Source organism: Bubalus bubalis, chromosome 8 (assembly GCF_019923935.1).
Source record: "Bubalus bubalis isolate 160015118507 breed Murrah chromosome 8, NDDB_SH_1, whole genome shotgun sequence".
Taxonomy (NCBI): Eukaryota; Metazoa; Chordata; class Mammalia; order Artiodactyla; family Bovidae; genus Bubalus; species Bubalus bubalis.
In genome coordinates, this window is record NC_059164.1 from 11,688,975 (window position 1) to 11,713,781 (window position 24,807).

Below are 24,807 nucleotides of genomic sequence, written 5' to 3' on the forward strand. Positions count from 1 at the left end.
ATATTGTAAAGCAATTATCCTTCAATTAAAAACAACAATTTTTTTTAAAATTCCAATTTAAGATCTTAGAGGCATCGAGGCCTAAAACTGTAGAACTCTCTTGCTATTAATTGCCAGTGTAATTCTGATTTTGTTAGGTATAGTAAAGAGTGAAACCTTTTAGCATTTATATCCATTTATTAAAAAAAATTAATTCCCATTAAAGGTTTGATGTCATCATTGTTTTTATTGTCTTAATATCTTTTTTTATTTTGGCCATGCCACATGGCATGTGGAATCTTAGTTCCCTGACCAAGGATCCAACCCATGTCCCCTGCAGAGAAAATGTGGAGCCTTAATGGCAACCCACTCCAGTGTTCTTGCCTGGAGACTCCCAGGGACGGAGGAGCCTGGTGGGCTGCCGTCTATGGGATCACACAGAGTCGGACACAACTGAAGCAACTTAGCAGCAGCAGCAGCAACTACTGGATTTAACCACTGGATTGCCAGGGAAGTCCTTATTGTTTTAATTTCTAATATCTTCCAGGTATGATGTCAGGTACTGATAAAAATCTGATTAATTATAGCACCACCATAACTCCCAAAGTCAAGGTCAAACATATCTGCATGGCTTACAGAGCCCTCCAAGATCTGCCTGTATCAGCATCAACACCTCTGTTCCCATCATTTGGCCTCTGGAGTGCATGCTGTCCTCTAACTACCCCTAAAGTTCTCTAAGACCATGTGGTTTTGTTTATGCCTCTAAGATTTTGATGTGCTGTGCCTTCTTCCTAAAATAGCCTTCCTTCTACTTAGTGAATTTCTATTTACCCTCTTACAACTCTGCATCAGACAGTACCTTCTTATTATAACAGTTATGTCAGTGTTGGCTAAGTCTGAGTTTCCATTCCAGTGCTTCAACCCCAGAACTGTAAGACATGGCAGGGGATGGCTACTATTCATTTTTCTACCATGAACACCTATCATAATGCTCAGTACATGGTAGGGGCTCAAAAGACATCTGTTTAAATGCTTGTATTTGAATGAACATGAAATCTGAATTTAAAATCTGGAGGAAATAAGTGGATTCATCTTCTTAAATAGAATTCATAGGAATCTATTTATTTTAAATGTCTTTTAATTTTTTTCACTAATTTAGACTGCCCTTTTTATATATAAAAGCTGAAACAGAAAACTCTGTAGATGAACAGAAAGAAATGGTATATTTCCAAATGTTATCTCATATGTTTTCATACATAAAATACTGAAAACCACTGCCACATAACTTTAATTGCATTTGAAACTCAAATTACAAATAAACAAGAATATAATTTTGCTCTAAGTAAATTACCTCAATGACTGTTGGTTTCCCCACATTTTCGGCTGTTGGAGACCCATAAAGGACTCCATCGCTATATGGTGTTCTTTGGATATATCGAAGCCATCCAGGACGGTCTGGGTAACCCATTAAATTTGTGTTAAATGTTATGGGATCATTACTAATCTCACCTAGGTAAGAAACACAGAAGTGAGATATAAAAGTTATTTTCACATGCTGCTTTGATAGTTTCAACAAAAATATGTCTGTCTAAAAAGTTTTTTCTTAACATTTGTAGCAAATTAAATAAAACCCAAAGAAATCCATCTGAGAATTTACATTAGGACCTCATATAAAGAAGAAAATCATTTTGGTGGCTTAGTTTGTCTAGAAATCTGATGCAATGAAGAGCATATTCATGCAATTTTTTTCAAACTATCTTTTCCTTTAATTTTTTTTTGGAGGGGCGTGGGGTCACATGGCAGCAGAGAAGTTCTATCAATCAGACAACTAACTTTCAGGAAAATCAGGTTCATATGCTCATTCTTTTGAGAAATCTTTCTTTCATTAAACTCTGAACACTATCAACTTAATCTTAAGGGATATCTCAAAATTATAAAAGTATCATGAAAACAAAAATAATGTAATTCCAAAACACTGGAGGATGAGTTGAAAAATCCAAATCTAAAAGAACTTCAATAACATGACATTTATTAATACTAAACAATAATAACAGCATCATTTTATTAGCATGTGCCAAGCCTCATGCTGTGTCTGGCCTCTACAGGCACTATTACTTCATCTGATTCCAAACAGACCAATAAAAGTAGTACTATTACAGTCGTAGTTTTACTGATGAAATATGTCATTTTCCATGTTAACTCCTCATAGTCAAATTAAGTGGGGAAACAAGAATTTAATCCTGGTTGACCCCAGAAACTATGCTCTTAACTATATGAAACTATATGTTTTCTTCTGCTGCTTAAAAGGTTTAGCTATACAGTTTTGCAAAAGTACAATGCCTCATGAGAAAACATTTTATAAATAATTGATGAAAAGATTGCCTTTTTTCTTGCATACTGGTGAAAACATGCTTAACTAAATGAGTATTTTCAGATATACTACTCATCATATCATCTACAAAAATAATATTTATGCCATACTTTTCAGAAAACTCATTTTTGTTACTTAAGTAAGAGTCATAATAAGAATATATTTTCTCTTGCTATTCTTTCTATATCTTCATTAACTGGATGGCATTTATGACAATTGAACAGAACGTAATTTAAACAAATAGATGATTAAATAAGGCTTTGTAATTGGTATTACTTTGAAGAAAAATTAATCTCCATTATATTATCATGAAGTTATATAAAATTATTTCATATTGTAAAAGTTTTTTTGAGAATTTTCTTTTACCATTATTTCATTCTCTTCTATGATATGTGTATAATTTTCCAAAAGTCAATGTCCTAGGTAAGACTATAAGTCTTAATGTGGAAAACCATAATTTTATAGCTATAATTATTTCTATGAGAATATAGGTAGATGATTTGTCAGAGGTATAAAACTCAAGACTAGACAATCAGAAATATGCTTTCTTCAAAATTCAAAAATGAATTATTTTCTGTAATTAAATGTTGAATCTTACAATGGGAAATATCCTATAACAATCAATTTATCATATATCCTGACCATGTCAAATAATGTCAGAAATATCTGATTAAACATTATCTGGATTATGCACACTGAATAAAAAGAAAAAAATTTAATAAATTAACCTCTTTTTTTCCCCCCACCAAGAACATACCAGGTTTGGGGTAAGGTGGAAATTCCCCCTTAAAATACTCTCTTTCCAAAACATGAACAAAGAGGACGCCTGCAGAGGGGTAGACATTCCGATCGGAGTGTACCTTGGAGAAAATAGTGTACACTGCAAACAAAAAGGCAAGAGAAGAGACAGAAAGACAAATAATGAGGTCTGCTTTTGCAGATTCACTTACACTGTCAAACCGGGTTTCACTATAGAGGCATTTCTGAGAAAAATGAAGCAACATGCAAGATAGTTAAAATTTGTTTTAGGACAAAACATGGAACAACTCTCAACTTGGTGTGTTTACAGACTTTTCAAGCACTATGTCAGCAGATTTAGGCACAATTAATTTTTTAAATTGTTATTAAATAATAAAGACAACCACAACATCTCTTTGGTAATTTTTATGGAGATTATTACCAATGAAATACATCATGAGAAGTGGTCAACTATATCATTGCTACAGTATCTTTTTCATTTTACCTTTTTTCAAAGAAAAGTATAAAGAGCAAGTTTTAAATGGTAAGAATCTCCACTGTATTAACTGTTTGCCAGACAAAGCATAAATACCATTGATAAATATAAGGTGACTTTCAGAAATACTTACAAAAAGGCGTTGAGTACTCTTTGAGTATTAGTTCTCATATCTCTCCTAGAAATGATTTATTCCACTTTACCTGATCTTGACATTTAATAATTCATACATGTAAGCTAGTCTATTATGCTATCTCCTAAATAAGCAATAACAATTACATAATAAAATTCAGGGCAAATCACTTCTTTAAGTGAAATGGGGCAGATTTTATGATTTACTGGTTCCTGAAGACACATGATGTGAGTACATTCAAATGACTAAATTGGTTTGATTAGTTTCAACTTATCATTTCTTTCCCTCTGATATCATCATCTCCACCAACACATTACTGCCATTACCCTTGTCACCTCTCCAATCTCTTTTGGTTTTCTATCTTCTTGTTTGGCTAGTGGCTGCAATTTTTAAACAGATAAACCCTATCAGGCAAGTTCTTTCTCTTAGTCCCTGATGGATTTGTAAATGTAGTAATTAACCTTAAGAACCCAAGGCTGCTCACTCCAGGCTCACAACTAACTAAAAGCTCTGAAGAGTAAAATGACTGACAGTAATTTTTCAGCATAAAAATAGGAACTCACAAAAAACATTGCTGTATCTGTGAAAACTTGCCCCTGCAGTTCCATGGATGGCTGCCAAAAATGAGGAACTGAACTAAAACATTTGGCTGGTAGCTTCATGTATCCATAGCTTTACTACGGAAAACACAACTTCAAAAGCTAAAGTAACTGAGGGAGGGAGGCAGCAAATAGGTGTTAACTAGGTCTGTAGGGAGACTTGCTTCCAGACCTGTTTTGTACCAGCACTAGGAAGCATTCCCATGGTTTTAAGCACCAAGAGCAATTAACTCACCTGTGAATATGGTCTCATTCCAAAAAAAAAAAAAAAAAGAATGAACAAATACACCGTAGAAATATAGTGGGGATGAGAACTGGAGCTTTTTCACCAATCAATATTCCAGTGTCCCCGGAGTGCTAGGTACTATGGAGACTGTGAAGATGAAGGAAACCCAATCCCTGTCTTCTGTGAGTTCCCCTTCCGGTTGGGACAATGACACTCACCTAACTAGGTATGACTCACAGAGAGACAAACTGCTGTGGCAAGACCTGGAAAGATGTGAGGAGCAATGGAAGCTGGAAAGATCTGCTAAAGGTTTATGGAAAAAGTAGAATTCAATATGGCTTTTTGAGCACCAGCAAGATTCTGAAACTCAGAGATGGACAATTTCGGTGGTCAAACATGCAAGATACAATCGTGGGAGCCTGTGGGGTCCTTTTGAGAAAGGGAATTAAGCCACTGATGCTAGATCCTGGTAGGGAGAGGAAAACTGGGAAGAAGAACCAAATTACAAAGAGCTGTAAACTCCTGCTGAGAAGTTACTTCATGCTATACAGAAGGGTGTTTAAATTCTAGATCACAATCTTACATCCTAAGCACAGGAATGCTTTACATAATTTAAAGAATCTCTTCAGAGTTTATCCACTTCATTCTTTCTAGAGATTAAAAACATGTTGAAGTCCAGCACTGAACTTTACCTTTGTTTTTCTGGGTACCTCGGAGGTGTCTGGCATATGTGAATAATTGTATAAATGCCTACTGAATGGATTAATACAATCTAATACATAGCAAAAGGTACAGGGAAACAGTTCTTATGTTGGTGTACTAAATATATATAATGCTTAACTTCAATTTCAGTTTTGTAGCTTACATTAATTCCTATATGTGTGTAGCAGTTTATGGGTTACCATTCTTCATTTACATTATAAACTACTAACAGTCTCCCTTAGTTTCTGCTGCCATAAGGTAGCAAATGCTAGCTTCTAAATCAAAAAGAAAGGTTGTTCATATTAAATAATACTGAACTGATTCTTTTTCCTATATGGCTTGCGGCTGGGCCTGAAACGGAACCATAAAAGGAGCCTGTCACTGCTTATCATCTCACTTCAAGGACTAGTATAGAACATCTCACTTTCTGCTTTCACACACAAAAATTTTTTTCTATGATCTACAGAGCCAAACCACAATCTACCATGGCCCTCCTGGGTTTTAAGATGACATGCACATTTCTTTATTCATGTGTACTCAAGTGCCTTTCTGCAATCTGCTGAACTGCATACTTGCTGGTCAGTTACCCTGGCGACTCTGCTTCGCTCTAAGTATAGTATGCCATTCACTTGGAGGAAAACATGATACAGATGTACAGCACATTCATCACCTAGAAATGGAAAATGACTAAGCCACTATGTTTTGTGAAAATAATACTTCCTTTCTGTAGCATCAGTTTAAATGATGGGCACCCACACAACATTTTAGAGAAGTGCCCTTTACCTTACCTTTCCCATTTGTTACTTGGAAAACAAACAGCTCTTCAATAGAGGCTATTGGGGCAGTATTTACACCTAGCTTCCTTTCAAAAACAACAAATGACACAGAGAATTCAAAGTGATGAGCTCCTATTCTAAACATGGGCTATACAAACAATACTGAGCAAGTCTGCACTAACACCAACCAAGGCTGTTCCTTAACAGTGAACACATGTTGCACTCACAGATGTTTAGGTAGTCCTCACAAACAGTAAGTTTGGAGCATACTGTTTTCTCTCAAAGGAAGTTTTGAAAATCAAATTTAAACACTTGAAGAATCTCTGAAAGACATGTCCCTGAAATACGCTGAACAGTCTCTCTGAAATACACAAGCATACTGTGTCGTGCTAATCAAGCTGAGGTCACAGGGTCTGGCTGCTCTGTGTATCGCATGGCTCTGCAATCGTCTAGGGCTGCAAATCCATCACCTCTGCAAGCACATGCCATTGGATACAAATGAAACAGGAAACCAGTCTGTTGCTAAATCCATACAAATCCATCACCATTAATGGTCAAAACAATTAAACCAAAAGTCCAACTCACAGGGGGTCAAAAACATCATCTTCAAACCACAAGCGTAGCTAGATGTGCAAAGATTAAAAATTGAAAACAGGTAGTCATAAGTAACAGAATTTTTTACAGGAAAAACTACATATCTGAGTTAAGAAGAGCAAAAGAATATGTGGGCACAAGTGGTTGGGGTAATATTTCACCGTCCTGATGCAGCTCCAAAATCCCTTGTTAACATGCCAGCAAAATCCTTCCATAAAACTATATTCTCTGTATGCTTTCGTCATAAGGCATAGAAACTACAGACCATTTTCAACAATGTATATTATGTGAACACAGAGAGCCAAGAACCAAATAACAGACCGTGATGGCAGGAGCAATAAAGTGGGACCTCATGCTAGCTAAATAGCATCCTGTCTTTCTTTATTAATAGTCCATTTGAAATTTTCTCCCCATGGGAGCAACACTGAGATGAAAATAGAAGGGTGCACATGTGTGTGCTTATTTACAATTACTTAAAAACAAACGCAAATCTGCATGAGTTAACCAAACATCAAATCTGAAAGGACTGTGGTGATACAGTGCCAACGGATCTAGAGCAGGACACTCACAATTATCAAAATGATTTTTCAATGGCATATACATGTGCACAGACATATATAAAGTCCACTCTCCACAAAAACGTCCAGAGAACACTTAAGAGCCCTTTGTCTGCATCAAGAAGGAGGAGATGACTATAAAGATAAACTGGCTGCTGAGTGTGGGACCAAGTCTCAGCTAGATTGAAATCTTAAAGCCTCCTTTCCTCTGAAATATTTAAAAAGTCATAAAGGATTGTCAGTATTCACATCGAGGTGACCTTTATTAGGCAGATATTATGTTGATCTCTCTCTCATAGAATGCTTATCAACAAATTAATCACTTTCAAAGGTCCACTTACATTATCATCTTCTAATTTTTTTTGTGGTTTAAGAGAATACGGTAAAATCTCAGTTTACCAGGAACCCCAAGGAAGGAAACATTTTAGAGAGCTGAGTTTTCTAAAGTACTCGGTGGTCGATCCTTTTTCATTATGGGTATAAGATCATCATTTAGCACATTAATTATTGCACTCCGCTCTAGTATACAATGACGCCCTTACGGGCCGTTTGGTTGCCTTGACATTTACCGATCATGCTAGTGCTTAGCAGGTAGCCGTCTGCTAATGCATTTGAGGTTGTGCGTTTTATAGATTTTCTGTTTTCTCATCTGTAGACAAGCTGTCAGCTGTCATTTCTCATTGCTGTCAGTAATGTTTCCTCTAACTGCTTCTCTGGGCCTTCTAATTTGCAGCTATTAATCCGCTGCAGGCTTAGAAACCAGACTACCAAATGAGGTGGGATTGCATGTTAAAGTAAGAACAAATTTGTACTGTCGTATCACTCACAAGGCTCTGCTAGAGCTGAAAAAAAAGAAGCCTGCATCTGCCACATCTCTTTTGGCAACCCAGAGACCCTTTTGTGGCATATTTCCCGATTCTTCATTGACACAGTATATTCTGAAAAGATGATCTTACTATAATTGGGAGCCAGCCATGATTTGAGGACATGGCAGCATAAACTCTACATATTAAATGTATTCAGATAAAAAAAAAAGTGTACCACAGAAAGCCTTTATTTAATCCATATGTTACATAAACAAACTGTCAAATCAAAATGAATGGATTTAATGTGCTCTATAAAATACTTTCTTACATATTTGCTGGGTGGGAAATACACTGCACAATTTAAACAAAGAGAACTATTGATTAAGTGATCTATTACCCTTAGCAATAGCTAAATCAGTCTAAGACTATAACACACTAAAATAAGTAATTTATTAATAAGAAATTGAAGCCTGTTTACAAGAGCATTTCAATTTTGTTAATTTGCCTCTCTTGTAAGCTACTCACTGGGAAGCGTGACAAGGGTGCCTTAACCGAGTGCAAATTAGTTAAATAAGACTGAATGTTTTTCAGATGCTCACAGTACTGCTTTAATAGTAAGTATTATTTGAAAAAAATTTTGGATAAAAATGATGAAGACGACTTTTAAATATGTTTAAGATAAAAGATAATACTGAATAGCCACTTACCTGGTACAGCTTCTCAAATAAACTTTTGCCGAAGCAACTAAATTTCCCAATTCCTCAAAATCCTATTTATAGAAGAGACACTTCTCTGCTAAAGTGAAGAATTGGATTATTATTAAAAAAGAAAGTTACACAAAAAATACAATCACTGAAAACCTATTTTACTGTATGAGTTTCGCTGATAATTGAGAAGTTTTAAGTGCTGACAGAAAAAATAACCTTTGCCTTCTCTTTACCCACTCCAGTGTTCTTGCCTGGGGAATCCCAGGGACGGGGGAGCCTGGTGGGCTGCCGTCTATGGGGTCGCACAGAGCCGGACATGACTGAAGTGACTTAGCAGCAGCCGCAGCCTTCTCTTTTATAGTTTTAATATCTAAAAGCTCTTTATGAGGCTCAGAGCCCTGTATACACAGCACTCCAATAAGCTTCTACCGATTAATCAGAATGATTGTAAGAGATGAATTCCATTTTGCTATCTCTGCATCAAGAGAACTCATTTTAGGGTTTTCAGAGACTGATATAAATATGGTTTTCTCCCTAATTTATTTTTCAATGTGTTATCTCTATAGTCTAATTGAAATTTAATTATTAAAGCAGATAATGTCTATAGAAAAATATTTTGAAAGGCATTAATATCCAGCTGGTATACAACCTGTTTTGCTTTTTTTTTTTTCTTCTTTAAAAGTTACTGTGTGTTTTATCAGTCCAGCCTTATAAATCTTGGCTTAGAATCAAAAGCTTTTCTCGGCAGTCTGCCCTTCACCCCTTGAGTTTACTCAACATCAAAGTCCTGAAGACCATTCATTCAGCAGTGGTCAGCTATTGTTTTTATTTCAGTCCCAGATAGTCCACACTTGGGCGATAGAATTCATCACCGGGAAGGCATTAAATTGCCTTTTCAAACGTCATTCCCTTAAGAGATAGGACCACTTTTCTTTACATGAGGTAGAAAAGAAACTACTACCTGGATCTTTTTTCTACAAAAAAGCGGAAAGGTTTCTTCCCAAGATTTTTCCTCCCCAACCAAAGCCACTTACTAAAACCATTTTTCGACATGGAGTTAAATATCTTGATTTTTCCATTGAAAGATCACATGTGTTTGTTCTGTTGTTGTTATTTTTTTCATAAATGTCAGTTGGAAAGTGGTTGCAAACCATTTTTAATTGGTAATCAATAAACTTGGTCACATAGAACACTGCAATTGAAAAGGGCTTTATATATCATCCTGTCGGGATGTGCCAAACACTGTTCTCTACTAATGGACAGGTCATTGCATCACTTCCTATTTGGATATGGCCTCAGCATTCTACTCAACCCAGGATTCCTGCTAGTTAATACCAGAGTTACCATCCATAAAAACAAGTTCAGTCCTCCAATTTTAGAGTCAACAACATTGAACCCAGAGAGACTGAGGGACAGGTTCAAGTCTACAGGACTAGAAAGAGGAAAAGCCCGAATTTGAACTGGGAGTAGTTATGCATTTTGTTGATTTTGATAACATAAGGTAATACACTTGGTGGCCGTCCATTATTATACCCCACTACAGTAAACTCAGTGCTTGCTGCATGTAGATATTTTAATAATGCAGAACTATAATAATAGGATTTAAATTAGAGGAGGAGACCAGGAAGGGAGAAAAAGCTAAAGAGTGAGTTCAAGAGAAACTGGGCAAATAAGAGAACATGGAAAACTGAACTGGTTGCCTCGGCAGATTCAAGATGTACTGACCATTTCTATTTTGAGAACTATAGTTCTGGCTCAGGTTCCAAGGAGAAAATCATTGTGAGGGCCAGTGGGAGCATGAAGCTTGGAGCAGGAAGAGATAAGGATCTCTTGGAGATTCTGAAAAATGTGACAGTAAAAGCCTTGGAATAGTATATTTCACTAAGAATACCACCATAGCAGAGGATTCAACTGAGCTTAACAGCTGGTGAGAGAGTATCAATAGAAAATCAAATAGGAATGGAGTGACATGCTGAAAAGAGGACAGAAAGTCTAGAGATCAAAGTTAAAAAGAGGAAACCAAAGAAAAGGAAAAAGAAGGCTGCAGGTAAGTGCAAAATAGTGTGAAGTCCAGAGGAAGGGTTTTGGTGATTTCATGTGAAGCAGCAGTAATCAGGGCAGATCCCAAATCCTTGGAAGATGACAGAATAGAAATACGATGCCAAATCTGGGGCCATAACTAGAAAGATTAGATAACAGGAAGAGTGGATGTGCGGAAGAAGCTGAAGGCCCTCAGCTTGATTAAGGAACAACCAGATAAGGTGCTGCTAGTCACTCTCACTTTTCACTTTCATGCACTGGAGAAGGAAATGGCAACCCACTCCAGTGTTCTTGCCTGGAGAATCCCAGGGACGGGGGAGCCTGGCGGGCTGCCGTCTATAGGGTCACACAGAGTTGGACATGACTGAAGTGACTTAGCAGCAGCAGCCGCAGTGGTAAAGAACCTGCCTGCCAGTGCAGGAGACGTAAGAGATGTGGGTTCGATCCCTGGGTCAGGAAGATCCCCTGGAGGACGGCATGCCAATCCACTCTAGTATTCTTGCCTGGAGAATCCCAAGGACAGAGGAGCCTGGCAGGCTGCAGTCCATAGGGTTGCAAAGAGTTGGACACGACCGAAGCGACTTAGCCCACACGCACGCAGATCAAGTATTCAGAAATGAATACCTTGAAGGAAATAGAGAAAATTCCTTGAGAATATCTAAGGAGGGTGTGGGGAAATGGCTATGGGACAAATCGCTTAGATCCTAGAACAAGTGCATCTACTGCTTTTTAAAACAAATTTTTGCGAACTCTCCATGAGAAGTTACTGTCACAAAACTGCTTTCTTTTAGATATTAGAGATGAAAATTCCTTAAACATGCAAAGGTGTTTATGGGTTTGTTTCAAAAACAAAAGAGCAGAAGAGATCCTGGGAGCCTTGGTCCTACTGTGAAATCGATCTGGGAGTAGAAGACCTCAGCTGAGGAATAATTTGATGCTATCTAGAAAAAAGTTAGTGACCCCAACTCAGAAATGTAAGAAGAAAATGAGGTAAGCCAGGAATCACTCCTATAAATACCAAGAAAGTCTTATATGGCAGTAAGTCCATTTTATCACAAAAAATTCCTGTTCTTTTCAAAGTATTTTTAAATTGCTATTTTTTAATAGATAGTTTGATTATCCCAAAGTTATAGAAACCAACCTACTGTTCTGCTACTGTTCCTGACCACATAGAGTAGAAATTTGGGGGTGGAGGTGAGGGAATGGGAGGAATGTGGTTAAGAGGGATTGTAAAGACAAATAATCCAGAAATATTAAGTGAAAGCTCAAGATGATAATTGATATTTTTAAAACAACTAATCTTTCCGTTGTTAAGTAAGTCTTTTTCTCCCTGATGAAATGCATTATTTCAAAGGTCCTGACATATTGCTAATGGACACATTAAAGATAGGGAAGAAAAATTTAGAAGGACAGTCAATCATTCCAGGGTCAGGACATCTTTGCAATAGAAAACAAATGACATCTAATTATTTAATAGCAAAATATACTAATTTGGTTTTGCAACAAAAATCATTCAAAAAATCATTGATAATTAGCCAAAATATTTTATGACTTTTGACCATTTTTCTAAGGTTATGCAAATACTGTTTTTAAGAGATTTATATCAAACATACTTCTTAATGTTTTTCAATGTTACAAGTAAATTGTTATAATAACTGCATTGCAATAAATTGTATAAGTGGCAAGCTAGTGACTGGATAGGTTAAAAACAAAGTATTATTTTTAGCTTTAAAAAAAGGCAAAACTACAGCAAAGGAAAAAAATAAACCTGGAGAATAACGGATTAAGAACACAGACGATTATAAGGTTTAGAAGATTAGGAATATACATTTTTTTTTCAGATTGATTTATCAAAAAAAAAAAAATCCACACATGACTAAAAAAGCAAAAGGACTATTGGAAGCGGACATTTACCAGCTCCCCAAAAGGGATTCAGATTATAACCTAAACTCACCATCTTTCTTCCCAGCAGTCATTTTTCTGCTGATAATAAAACTGTTGGCCTGTTTGGTCTTCCATTTAACTGTTCCATTTATGCCATCAGCACAGCTTAATAAAAAAGCTTTTCAGAATGAAACAAATGCACAAAAAAAGAAATTAATGTCAAAATAAAATGACTATCACAGATTACCTATTACTTATTAACTGGGATCAGATTCCTTCCAGCCCTGCAAGCTACTGAATTCCATTCAATAAATATTTGTTGCATGTCAATACAGGGAATATGTGGGGATACAAGGTAAAGATGCAGTTCCTGCCCTCCAAGGAGCTTACAGTCTATAGGGACTGATGCTTCATGTACAGAAATACATATGTCATATATAGAAATATATATATATATATTATATAACCCCTTCCCAAGTGGTACATTGGTGGAGAATCCACCTGCAATGCAGGAGGCGTGAGAGACGCAGTTTCAATATTTGCAGCAGGATGATCCCTTGGGAGTAGGAAATGATAACCCACTCCAGTATTCTTGCCTGGAAAATTCCACAGAGACGTCTGACAGGCTACAGTTCATGGGGCCACCAAGAGTCGGACATGACTGGGTGAGTGCACAAGAGAGATGTAATATAAATATATATATATGCAATATATATGCACGTATAGAAATATATCGTATACTGTATATGTATAGCAATTACACATATACACACAGTGGTAGAAACCGTAAGTGCTACTGGAGGGAAAACAATTTTCCCTGGTGAGGAACATTACGATAACTTTAACGTGTCTTTTAAATCTATAGTTGAGTTTTGGAAACATTACACCAGCAGCAATGAACAGAGAATCGGAGCAGGGGACACTAAACAGGGGCTGTCTCTGGAATGTAAAGGAGCAATCAACATAAATCAGAGGTTGAAGAAAGGAAGAGTAAAGGTGGGGCCAGTTATAAGACATCATGGGAGATAATACTGACAATCCTTTCCAAATTGCTAGACGTGGGTAAAAAAAAGAATCAATGATGGCTTTGAATGTTTGACCCAGAATGACACAGAACAGTACTATATTGACTGAGTGAGTGCAAGTCTCTTCGTTTCCGACACTTTTGCGACCCTGTGGACTGTACCCTGCCAGGCTCCTCTGTCCATGGAATTCTCCAGGCAAGAATACTAGAGTGGGTTGCCATTCCCTTCTCCAGGGGATCTTCCCAACCCAGGGTCTCCTGCATTGGAGGCAGATTCTTTACCATCTGAGCCACGAGGGAAGCCCCCAAAGGAGTTCATTTCTGGAGAAAGATGATAACTTTAATTTGGGGTATGTGAAATTTGGGGTACCAATTGGATATCTAGGTGAAACCAGCTAAGAGGAAGATGGAAATAGAGCTCTGGTTCATAAGAGAACCTAATGCAGGCTTCAGATAAAGATTTGAAGTTCATCACCAGAGAAATGATTGCTGAAGCCAAAGCCCCAGTGTAATTCCTTAAAGAGATCATGCCCTCAGGTAACCTGTGTTAGACTGTCAGGTACAAAATGATCTGGAGAAGATATACATTAACGTTCTTGGCTTACTTGCCTATCCTATTCCCAATTATCCAAACTGCCAGTCTTATTGCTTACTCTCCCATCCTTCATTCTTATCCTCCAGACTTGATATTTGGGTACCATTTCCCTAACTACAACATTGGGTCACCATCTCATTCTTTTTCCCTCTAGCCATCTCAGATATGTTCCCTCTGGGTTTAGCTCAGTCCCCAAATCCCCCTGGGTGCACCCCGTACCTCCGCCCTAGCTTCTGGAGCTGAAATACACAGCAAGAAGGGATCCACAAAAAGTGAAAGGGACAAAAAAGGCAGAGGAACATGTTAATAAATATATTCACGTAGCCAAAACCCACGATGATTCAGCAAAGACGGAAGAGACAAAGCAGTCAGAGAGGCTGGACAACTGAGCTTGAAGTGTCACATTCATGTTAACGGAAGAGATGCCAAAAAGGAGTGTGATCAACAACCTCACTTACTGTGAAAAGGTCAGAAAGGATGAGAGCGTAGAAAAGATGACGGCTAGATGTGAAAAGGGAGACGTCAGCGGTGACTCCTTAAAGTGGAGCTCCAATAAAGTGATAAGAGTAAAAACCAGAAGCAAAAGACCAAGATGTAGATGCAACAGATGCAGTGAATCTTTTAGGAATACTTGCCAGAATAGGGAAGCAAAGAAATAAAATGATATGGCAGACTGAAGAGCAGCAAGGTAGAAAGGCTGGTCCTCTTAGTGTGGGGAGACAGACTGTGTTTATAAGCTGAGGAAAAGACACAGGGAGAGAGAGAGAGACAAGGTGTAAGGAAAAGGAGCATAAATGACAAGACACAATCCCAGAAAAATTAGAACAGGTGCGACCAAGCATATATAAGTAAAGAAAATACTTTATGAACCAGAGAGTAAGGACAAGTGAACACAGATATTTGTTGGGGGTACAGAACACCTAATGGTGAAAGGGCTCCTCACTCTAGCGAATCAGAGATGAAAAGTTTATTTTCTTTTCAACTGAATTTTGAACTTTAAATTAAAATTCTGAACTTTAAATTACAAAACATACCAAGTCCCCTTCCAAAATGAAAAGAGAATACAATTCAAAACCCAAGTTATTAAAAATAAACAACTGAACAAAACCCCAGGTGATCATTTCAGTGATACCTGGGAGTGGAAAGCAAAGGCCTTAGCATCCCAAGTGAGTAAATGACTTGGTTGGTATTGAATTTTTAAATCATGCAAATGTAAGTATACTAATTTTCTATCTTCTAAAAGCTCAATCTCATGGCTGATTCGCCTAATAAATGGTTTTTTCACCTAAAAACTGAAGTTATGTCCTTTTAAATCTAGATGAAGAATACCGTAGTCATTTCCCAAGGAATTTAACATGAAATAGGGTCAGAAGTGTTCATGGTCTCTTGTGGCAAAATACCCCACCCCCCAATTTTTCCTAATTGCTGGGTTCCAAAGGCAACCTGCTGGTTACATAAGAATCATCTGGGCAGCTCTCTAAAAATACATATTCTCACACACCCTATCAAATGTATAACAAAGAATTTTAAAACACATATTCACGATTCCACCATGGAGAGTCCAGCTGAGATGGGTGACACAATTTCATCAGGTGATTCTCACACACAAATACGAACTCTAGAAGACCAACAGAAGCTTTACAGAACCCAAGAGTATATGAGATATTCAACCAAGTACGTCAAAGGTGCCAGATGTAGGGGTAACCTTATCACTTAAACCGTCACTCTCTCTTAACTCCAGCTGGCCCATGCTGCTGCTGCTAAGTCACTTCAGTCGTGTAGCCAATTTGCAAGAACACGTAAGTCACTGCTGGGCAGTGAGAAATCTCAACCTACACAGACGCAAAGCAGGTGGCCAAATTCACCTACATAACTCTTCAAAGAACAAAGTATCTATGTGGACCTGACAAACACCACCTACATTTAAATCTATCGCATCATTTAGTCCCAAGCTAGGTGCTTTCATGTAGATTGTCTAGTTCAATCCTTACAAAACCAAGAGAATGTATTAGCATGTCTGAAGGTTACAGACACTTGATCCTATAGCTGCTGCTAAGTCGCTTCAGTCGTGTCCAACTCTGTGCAACCCCATAGATGGCAGCCCACCAGGCTCCCCCGTCCCTGGGATTCTCCAGGCAAGAACACTGGAGTGGGTTGCCATTTCCTTCTCCAATGCATGAAAGTGAAAAGTGAAAGCAGAATGGAGTAAATCCTGCAAGCAAGCAGGCACTGTCCGAGTTCCAGACTTCTTCATCGACTGGGAAGTTACCATAAAAAAAGTATGGGGTGGGTGTCCACACAGTACCCCTTTTGTTCCTTTCTTTATTCTAGTCCAGTGGTTCTCAGACCATGCTGTGCCTAAGAGTAATTTTTCAGTTATACACACAAAACTACACATATGTACTTTATAGTAGCTTAAAGGATTGACTAGGGTAACTTAAGTTTATGGAATTTTTTTGGTCTTACACTCTGTGGCTTTCAGAACCTCACTAAACCCGTAAGATTTAATGCCACTGTACACCCTTGCTGGGTGAACCCACACACCATGGCTCATACTTTCCAGGTCCTGTGTAAGTGCAGTCTACTTCACTTTTACAGACAAATTTCAAAATTCAAATCTGATTGGTGCTTCAATTGTTAAAAATTAGAGGCAGGGTAATATATTTTAAAGGGCTTCCCAGGTGGCTCAGTGGTAAAGAACCCTCCAGCCAATTCTGGATATGCAGGATTCACCGGTTCAACCCCTGGGTAGGAAAGATCCCTTGGAGGAGGAAATGGCAACCCATTTCAGTATTCTTGCCTGGAGAATCCCATGGACAGGAGAGCCTGGCAGGCTATGGTTCATGAGATTGCAAGGAGTCGGACATGATTAAGCAACTGAGCACAGCACAAAATAGTTCAAACACATCTTAAAAATAAAGCTCTATTTTAAGGCTGGCATTGCTTTGAGCATGTTCATTTTTTTAAAGTTTATATTGATCCATCTAAAGTCCTACTTTGACCACGTAAGACCACAGTCCAATAAATCTCAATAAAAAGACAACTTCTTACGCCTCTGCTTACCAGACAGCATCAATAAAGGCAAGACACAACACAATGGATAACATGTCTGCTTAAAGATTCAAGTCCCATGCCTTGAGGGAAGAATCTCAGTAATACTGAAATATCTATTTTTCGTTATGCATTCAAGATCATGGATCAACCCAACTAACTTCTTGTGTAGAAAATTATTATAATCTCTATAATGGTGACTACGGTCTTCTTCCTTAGATCTTGAATTTCCCCTTTAGTTCATTTATGCTTAATAAAAAAAGACTTTTTGAAATGTATTCTTTATTGACTAAAAGATTATTTAAATTAAAAAAAAGAAAATTATTACAATCTGTACATTAAGAAATGAAGAATATTTACTGGTGGAAAAAAGCTAGTATTTTAATAACTTTGATTTTCATTGAAAAAGATCACCCCATTTTTTTCTATGAGAACAAATTTCCTTTGTTAGGATGGGAAAAAATGGCTCAAATTTTTAAAACATTTATTCTATACATTACATTTCAAGATTAAATCTAGTGTTTAAAAAGAAAAATGTCAGCCTGTATAGACTGGTTTTTGGACTTTTTCCAAAGATAGTGGACCATCCTCAGAAATCCTGAAAGGAACTCCACTGTGCTCATTGGGTTCATGAGCTACCGTTGTACCTGGATGTGAGTTTTGCTCTAATTCATAAACACAAAAGCAAAGAATAAAATGAATCTTGTGTTTACAAAGCCCAAACTAAGACAGTCACACAATTAGCTAACAAAGCATGGTATACAATTTAACCAATTCTTCAATGCTCCCTCTCAAAATTCCTCAAAGCCTGAATGAATCCAATGGTGGCTGGCAGGACCTTAAATTCCCTAGAAACCATCCAATACTTAAAGTTTGTCTTAAGGTTCCACGATTCATCTGGAGTCTTGTAGCAGCGTGACTACATCTCATCTGGCCGGGGGTAAACACTGTCTGAAGAAACACTACTCTTTCCCAAACCTGAATAATTTGCTGACTTAGGGAGGTGGGGTTTGCTATTTAATAAAAGCCATTGAAGAGTTGTGAATAGTGACTGATTGCTGATGATCTAATCAAAATGTCAAGGGATAGAAATAATAAATAGTAACTTAGTCCGACATCACTGTTCAAGTAAATAGCAGGATACGCCAAATGAAATGTAATCTCGTTAACATACTTACCTTAAAACCGAACTGTCAAGTCTTTCTCTGCCCACTGTTTCATCAGACTCTTTTCCTATTTCACTCAAAGGGGACACAGACGAGAACACAAAGGGGAGCATAGATGGGATACACAGCTCATGCCCCCCTCATCTCTTCCCCTCTCTCACCATCCCCCATATCATTATGTCTCTCTTTTGCCTTCTGTTTTCCCTTCCCTTTTTCATGCAACTGTCCTTAATATTTTGTAAACTGTCTCTTATACTGAAATCCTGTTTTTATATTTTCCTCTCTAAAAAACGTTAGCTGACATTATCACTGGCTACCAAGTTTTATATGCTAAGTGCAAGGTACTAAAGGTTTTCTATATAACTATTTCAATCCCTACATCATCAGCTATGTAAAATAGGTATTATTAGTTCCATTTTAAAATAAGAATAAGAACTCCTAGGAAATTATATGACTTAATCCCAGATCATATGTCTAGTAAGAGGCCGAGTTGGATTTTGAACCCCTTTCTTGGCTGACTGCAAAGACTCCATCATCTACTCATCAATACTATCCCCAAATGGTTAAATGAGGAAGCAATTTGTGAACTATATATTTTATGTAATTTGAGATAGTATTATTATTACCAGTAAGTCCTCTTCAACTTATTTTTCTTTCTAGAGCAAAATAAGTTTTCCCTGACTGCTAGATTAGAAATAACTAGCAACAAGGAAATGCCCATGGAAATTAATCCTGTGTGTTAGGTACAGACACAAACAATTCATTAAAAGAAGAAAGTTAAAAGGTTAGCTGGAACCTACGGAGAGAAAAATGGCTTTGCTGAGAACTGTCTACCCCAACCTCCAAGGGAGTCAAGGAAAAATATTCCTAAGAGAAGTATAACAGCAAGAATTTAAACCGAGAATGCCAGAATAAGAAGCCTCTAAACTTTGTTCAAACACAGAGCCTGGCAGGGCAGAACATAAACAATTATTTAATATAATGTAAAGTTATTAGAATGTCATAATTTTAGCATAAGCTTGGTAAGATTTTAGGCTTCAGAGTGAAATAAAAATTAAGAACACAGAAAGGCTGGTGTTTAGTGTTTAAAATCAGCATCTCTGGAGACAGAGCACCTGGGTTCAAAATCCCAGTTTCTGTCCACTGGGCAAGTTATTCAAAGTCTCTGAACCTCAGTTTCCTCAACTGGTAAAAACCAAACAGTGCTCACCTCATAGAGACATCGTGAATATACACAAAACCCTGACAAGAGTGCCTAGCGCACGACGACATTCTCAAAAAACTGAGTTGTTATTACACTTAAACTTCACTTAATATGAAGGAAATTTTAGATTTCTTTAAATGTTTTGTTTTTTTAAAAAACAGACATTCAAATAAAAAACCATTGTCACTGCAGTTGGCATTACAGAATACAGAATTCTTTTTTCTTTTTTTTTCCTCCTTCACAGTCAGGAGACACATGAAAAAATGATATTTGTATGGCGGAGCGGAATAAACGCTGGAGGCTGCTCTCCAGCCGAGACAAACGCCCAGGGGTTCCAACCATTCCAGGCTCCACAGGGCTAAGAAGATGGCATGGTAGCAAGTCTTCATTCCCAGTATCTGCCAAGGCAAACTGGTGGAGAGCTGCAGTTTAACCCTTCGGAGGAAAGCCAGGTGGAATGAGAAGTAAGTTATATTGACATCTGTACTATCTGACTGTCATAAACTCTTAGGTATTTATTCTGAGGAAATAATGCCACAAAAGCAAAAACTGCATGGGCACAAGATTCAACTTTGCATCACATATCAAAACCAGAGAAAAACGGAAACATCCAATCAAAGAAAAAGCATTGGTTTGATAGACTAGTTTGTGGAGAAGGGAGGGTTATCCACTTCTCTTTGTGGTTTAAGAGCCCAAGCAAGGCACATACTGGATTTTCACTGACGGGATACAGTACTATCTATATTCTATCTCAAAAATACTAGATGAAGAAGGAGATCCTTGAGATCCACTGAGATCTTTGAAAATGGGATACATAAAACATGCAATAGTTATATGCATAACAATTTAATGTCCCCATCTGCAAAATGTTGGACTGTTTCAAAATTATTAAAATTAATGAAAGGCAGAATACAAAACACGATGCAGACTGAAATCTAGCCTAACAGTGCAATCTAGTGGGAAAGGTTTAAAAGGCAAAGCAGTAAGAGTGACTGGGCTCAGGAAGTAAAACTGTAGGAAAAAATTCTATCCAAAATAAAAAAAATATAGTAATACAGTAATAATGAGTGCTTATTTGAACTGTCATTATTTTTCTTTATTATAGAAGCCACACATTTTCACTGTAATACATCCAAAGAGTATAACCAGGAGGGTATGAAATATAAAAGTTCCTTCCTACATATCTATTGCTGTCCCTCCAACGCCACTGCTAAGGGTATCCCCTCTCAACAGTCCTCACATCATTCTATATTCTATGCACATATAAATGGATGTTTGTACACAAACACATATAAACACACACATACCATGCTTTTCCATCCATGATGTAATCACACTTTTTTTCCCTAGCATGTATCTTGGACACATTTACATGATACCACATTGTAAGACTGCATAGCTTTACCCTTTGTGGCTCAATTATAATTTATTTATCATCACCTCAAGCTCCCAATCTTTCCCTTAAAGTCTGGTCTCTTCCGGCATTCCTTATCCTGAGAATGGCGTCACCACTCATTCTCGTGAATACAACAGAAATCTGGAAATCATCCTTGATTTTTTTTTTCCTAGAGAAATCGTCTCTGGTAACCCTCCACCCAAAATTCAACCCCTGACCCACTCCTATTGCTGTTTACCCCTCAACATGTTCTTCCAAACTTCATCTCCCCACCACTACTCTAGCAAGGGAGGTCATCTATTCCTCTCTGCTCTGGATTACTAAGTAGACTTGGAACTACTGCTTCTATTCTGACCCCTCCAATCCTTTTATCACAATGCAAAGTGCTCTTTTTGAAACGCAAATTTGATCAAGTCCTGCTTAGAGCCCTCCAAAGAGGTAGGCTTTAGATTTTAGGATGAAGATTACACTCTTTAAGGCAGTCTAACGGGTCCAGCAAAATTTGCTCCCTGGCCCCGCATCCAGCCTCTTCATACTGTGCTTCCCCTTCTACCCGGGCACCAACCTCACAGGACTTTCTAGAGCACCTTCTGTTTGCTAGGGCACCCTGCTACAGAGCCTCTACAGAGCTCTTCTTTTGACCTCCAATATACCTTTCCTCTTCACCTCACTCACATCTACTCATCCTTCAGGTCTGAGTACCTTCTCAGATAAGCCTTCCTTAATCCCCCTGACTGGCCAAATCCCCTGCTTAGAAATTCTATTAGTATTTGTAACACTTACCATAGTTCTAAGGGCACATTGATATGTGTGATTGATTAATCTTTGTCAACACCCTAGTTTAAAAGTTCCCTAATCTAGGACCGAGTATTCCACAGCATTTAACACAGTCTCAAAACCAGTCAACACTCAAAAAATAACTGAATAAAAAAAGTACTAGTTAGTAAGAGGAGCCACTATTTTTTCTAATTTTTCATTGACTACCATCAATATAAACATCCTTATCCTTTTATTTTTCATCACCCAAAGGAGTATCTTTGTAAGCTAAACTCCTATAGTGTCAATGGCTAGACAAAAATAATGTATATCTCAAATCTTGATAAGCACATGTAGCAACCTGTTCTGCTTCTACTTCTGCAGTACTGGCCTTTGATTAGAATCAGCCCTGTAACTACAGAAGATGAAAGATGGTAAAGTGCTACATCGATTAACTCTTTCAGAGGAGAGAAAAGCCACTGTCATTTTTCTGCACAGCGAGGAGCGCCAATTTGCTAAGGAGAAAAGAAAAATGAAAAACCTTGGAGCTAATTTTGCTCTCCCTCTGCATTCCAAGGTAAAAAAAAAAAAAAAAATCAACTTTTACTTCTATGCCTATTGCTGAAGAAATCCCAGAGAACTAAAATATTTCACTTGAACTGCTATAGCAAAATTAACTGTGATCCCTTCTTTCAAATTGACAGTGAACTCCAAATCTCCATAAGAATCAAAGTGGTGACCAAATGAATGAGTGGAAAGCTAAAGAATGGGAAAGAATTTACACTGGAGCTGCCTAACTCCTAAACATTTTTGAAATGAGAGGCTTCATTTGTCAGAAAAGAGAAATGTCTGCCTTCTGTGTCACAACACAAGCCGGGGCAATATCCGTGGTACAGAATGCCAAAGAGCTAGTCTAAAAAAACTGATTAGTCCAAGGCAATTAACTAGAAAATGAGACATGCTAAAGATGAGTGCTTTTAAAGTGATGAAACACATTTAAATACTATTGCATAGACACTGCATAGGAATTCTCAGATGAAGACATAAAACGTAAGATTCTTACCAAAGTGACCCAAGAAGAAAACAGCACTTTTCTAACATTGAGTTTGGCAAGAATATAACATTAACAAGTATACCAGCAGTACATGTTTCGTAGCAACCTGCTTATTTCCTAAGGTAACTTCCTGAAGTTTTAAAATTTAAACACGGGATTATTTACTTCCCAAACCCAGCAGCAGGAGCAAGTACTGCATTCAAGGAATTGCAAGTAGCCGCCTGCAGATCAGGTGCACGAGCGTTGACAAGCCAGGCACTCAGGCTTTGAGCATTTCTCTCTCGGAAATATGAGCTCAGCTCAGGAACGCCTGTGGCATCTTCAACAACTGGGAGCCGGGCCATCAGCCGTCGCAAGCTGCCCAGTACATTACTACAAGCCCACAAAAGTGCATTACACTTTTATAAAAGATAGAGAAAATAAGAAGAGAACATGTTTAACATTAAAAATACACTTCACATATTCAGGGTTCGAGTGACCATATCTCTGAACTCACAATCTGAGTGGAGGAGAAAGTTCTGGGCGTGGGGAGAAGGGACAGGAGTCAAAGAAGCATGACAACGTTGATTTTAAAAGATGCCTGAAGAATGGTGTCGTCTTTCTTCACATTTGTCATCAGAATCCCCTTAGTTTTCAAGGGTCACTCACAGGCATAAAAATCGTCACTGCGGAGTGAGACGTGTTGGGCTTACCACTTCTTAGAACTGAGTTCCTGTGTGCCTACTCCACTAAGGAACTTTGAGCAATCAATCACATTTTCACAGTTGGAGATAGTAATCAAAATAAACAACCCATAGGCAGGTGGAAAGAAAATCTGCCCCAAGACATGTTTGAGACATGAAGCCGGTGCTCCTAGGGCAGTGACGAACCAGGCTCACTTCAAAGGGAGTTAAAAGAGCACAAGGTCAGCGGCCTACTTTTGATTGAAAGGTTTTCTTTGCGAGTGAAAAGCTAAAAATTGTAACTGTTATGTATTACAAGGACATAGAAGAGGGGACTGCAGAAGGAAGAAGAATGGCCTCACATTTCCCCTGGGTAAGAGGCTCTAGCAGCGTAGGGCTCAGCTGTCCTGTACCAGCGGCTGGCAGCAGTCTGCTCCCCCTTAACCCAGGGCGCCCCCCGGACACCCGCAGCGAGAAACACCAGGGAAGGAACAATTTCAGGAAGCAACTGAAAGCCACTTTAGTTCTCAGATTTTCACGTTTGAAATGAAATGAGAAGGGAGGAAAGCATGCGTTAAAATGTCCAGTTGCAGCTGTTTGCAAGTTGTAAGAAATCAACCTGCAACCCACAGGACTACTCTTTCTTTTAGACAGTTGATCAGAAAAAATAAAATGTTTACACTGCGACACCACTGTGTCTCTGCTGTCCTGCACTAAAATGTTATCATGGCCTCAAATTAAATATTCATTGCAAGAAAGATAAATATTTCTGGCACTTGAAAATAAAGAGACCAAGAAAGGTGCTAAGTTGATTCCCTTCTTGAGCTTCACTGTTAGAAAGGTCTCAAGTTGAAACCCATCTCTATCTTTCACCCACTACAGCTGGTTCTGCTTTCTGAAGCAAACAGAAGAGAGTTTATGTCTACTTTTAGTCTTTAAGCTAAACGTTTCCAGACCCTCTGAGGATACCTCCTATGATAAGATTGCCAGACCTCTCACCATCCCCACGGATTGTTCTGGAAGTTGTCTAATTTGTCAATGTCTCTCTTTAAATGTGACAGCCAGAAATGGACACAATACCACAGATGTGGTTAATTAGAGCAGGCTACTATTAATTTTTGTGACGTATGGACACTGTACTATTACTAGAATCTAAATTTGATTTTTTTTTTTTAAATTTTGCAGCCACCATGCCACTGGTTCATATTAACTGTCCTTCTCCTCAAAAACTGCTACCATATAAAGTCATCTCCTTCCTTTATACAGGCCAATGAATTATGAGGCATTTACT

The 24,807-nt window shown here is 37.9% G+C and overlaps 1 protein-coding gene across 4 annotated transcripts in view; it reads right to left on the reverse strand.

Annotated features, from left to right (window-relative positions):
- Positions 1–24,807, reverse strand: part of SGCE (sarcoglycan epsilon) — a 72,681-nt gene that overhangs the window by 42,982 nt on the left and 4,892 nt on the right. For 3 of the 4 annotated variants that reach the window (XM_044946441.1, XM_025290862.2, XM_045166349.1), the window contains exons 2-4: positions 12,679–12,786; positions 3,108–3,230; positions 1,331–1,488 (exon numbers count right to left, since the gene is read on the reverse strand). In XM_044946441.1, the coding sequence (XP_044802376.1) occupies positions 1,331–1,488; positions 3,108–3,230; positions 12,679–12,786 (389 nt within the window). The remainder of the gene's footprint in view (positions 1–1,330; positions 1,489–3,107; positions 3,231–12,678; positions 12,787–24,807) is intronic. The other variant, XM_025290863.2, reaches the window with a different exon arrangement.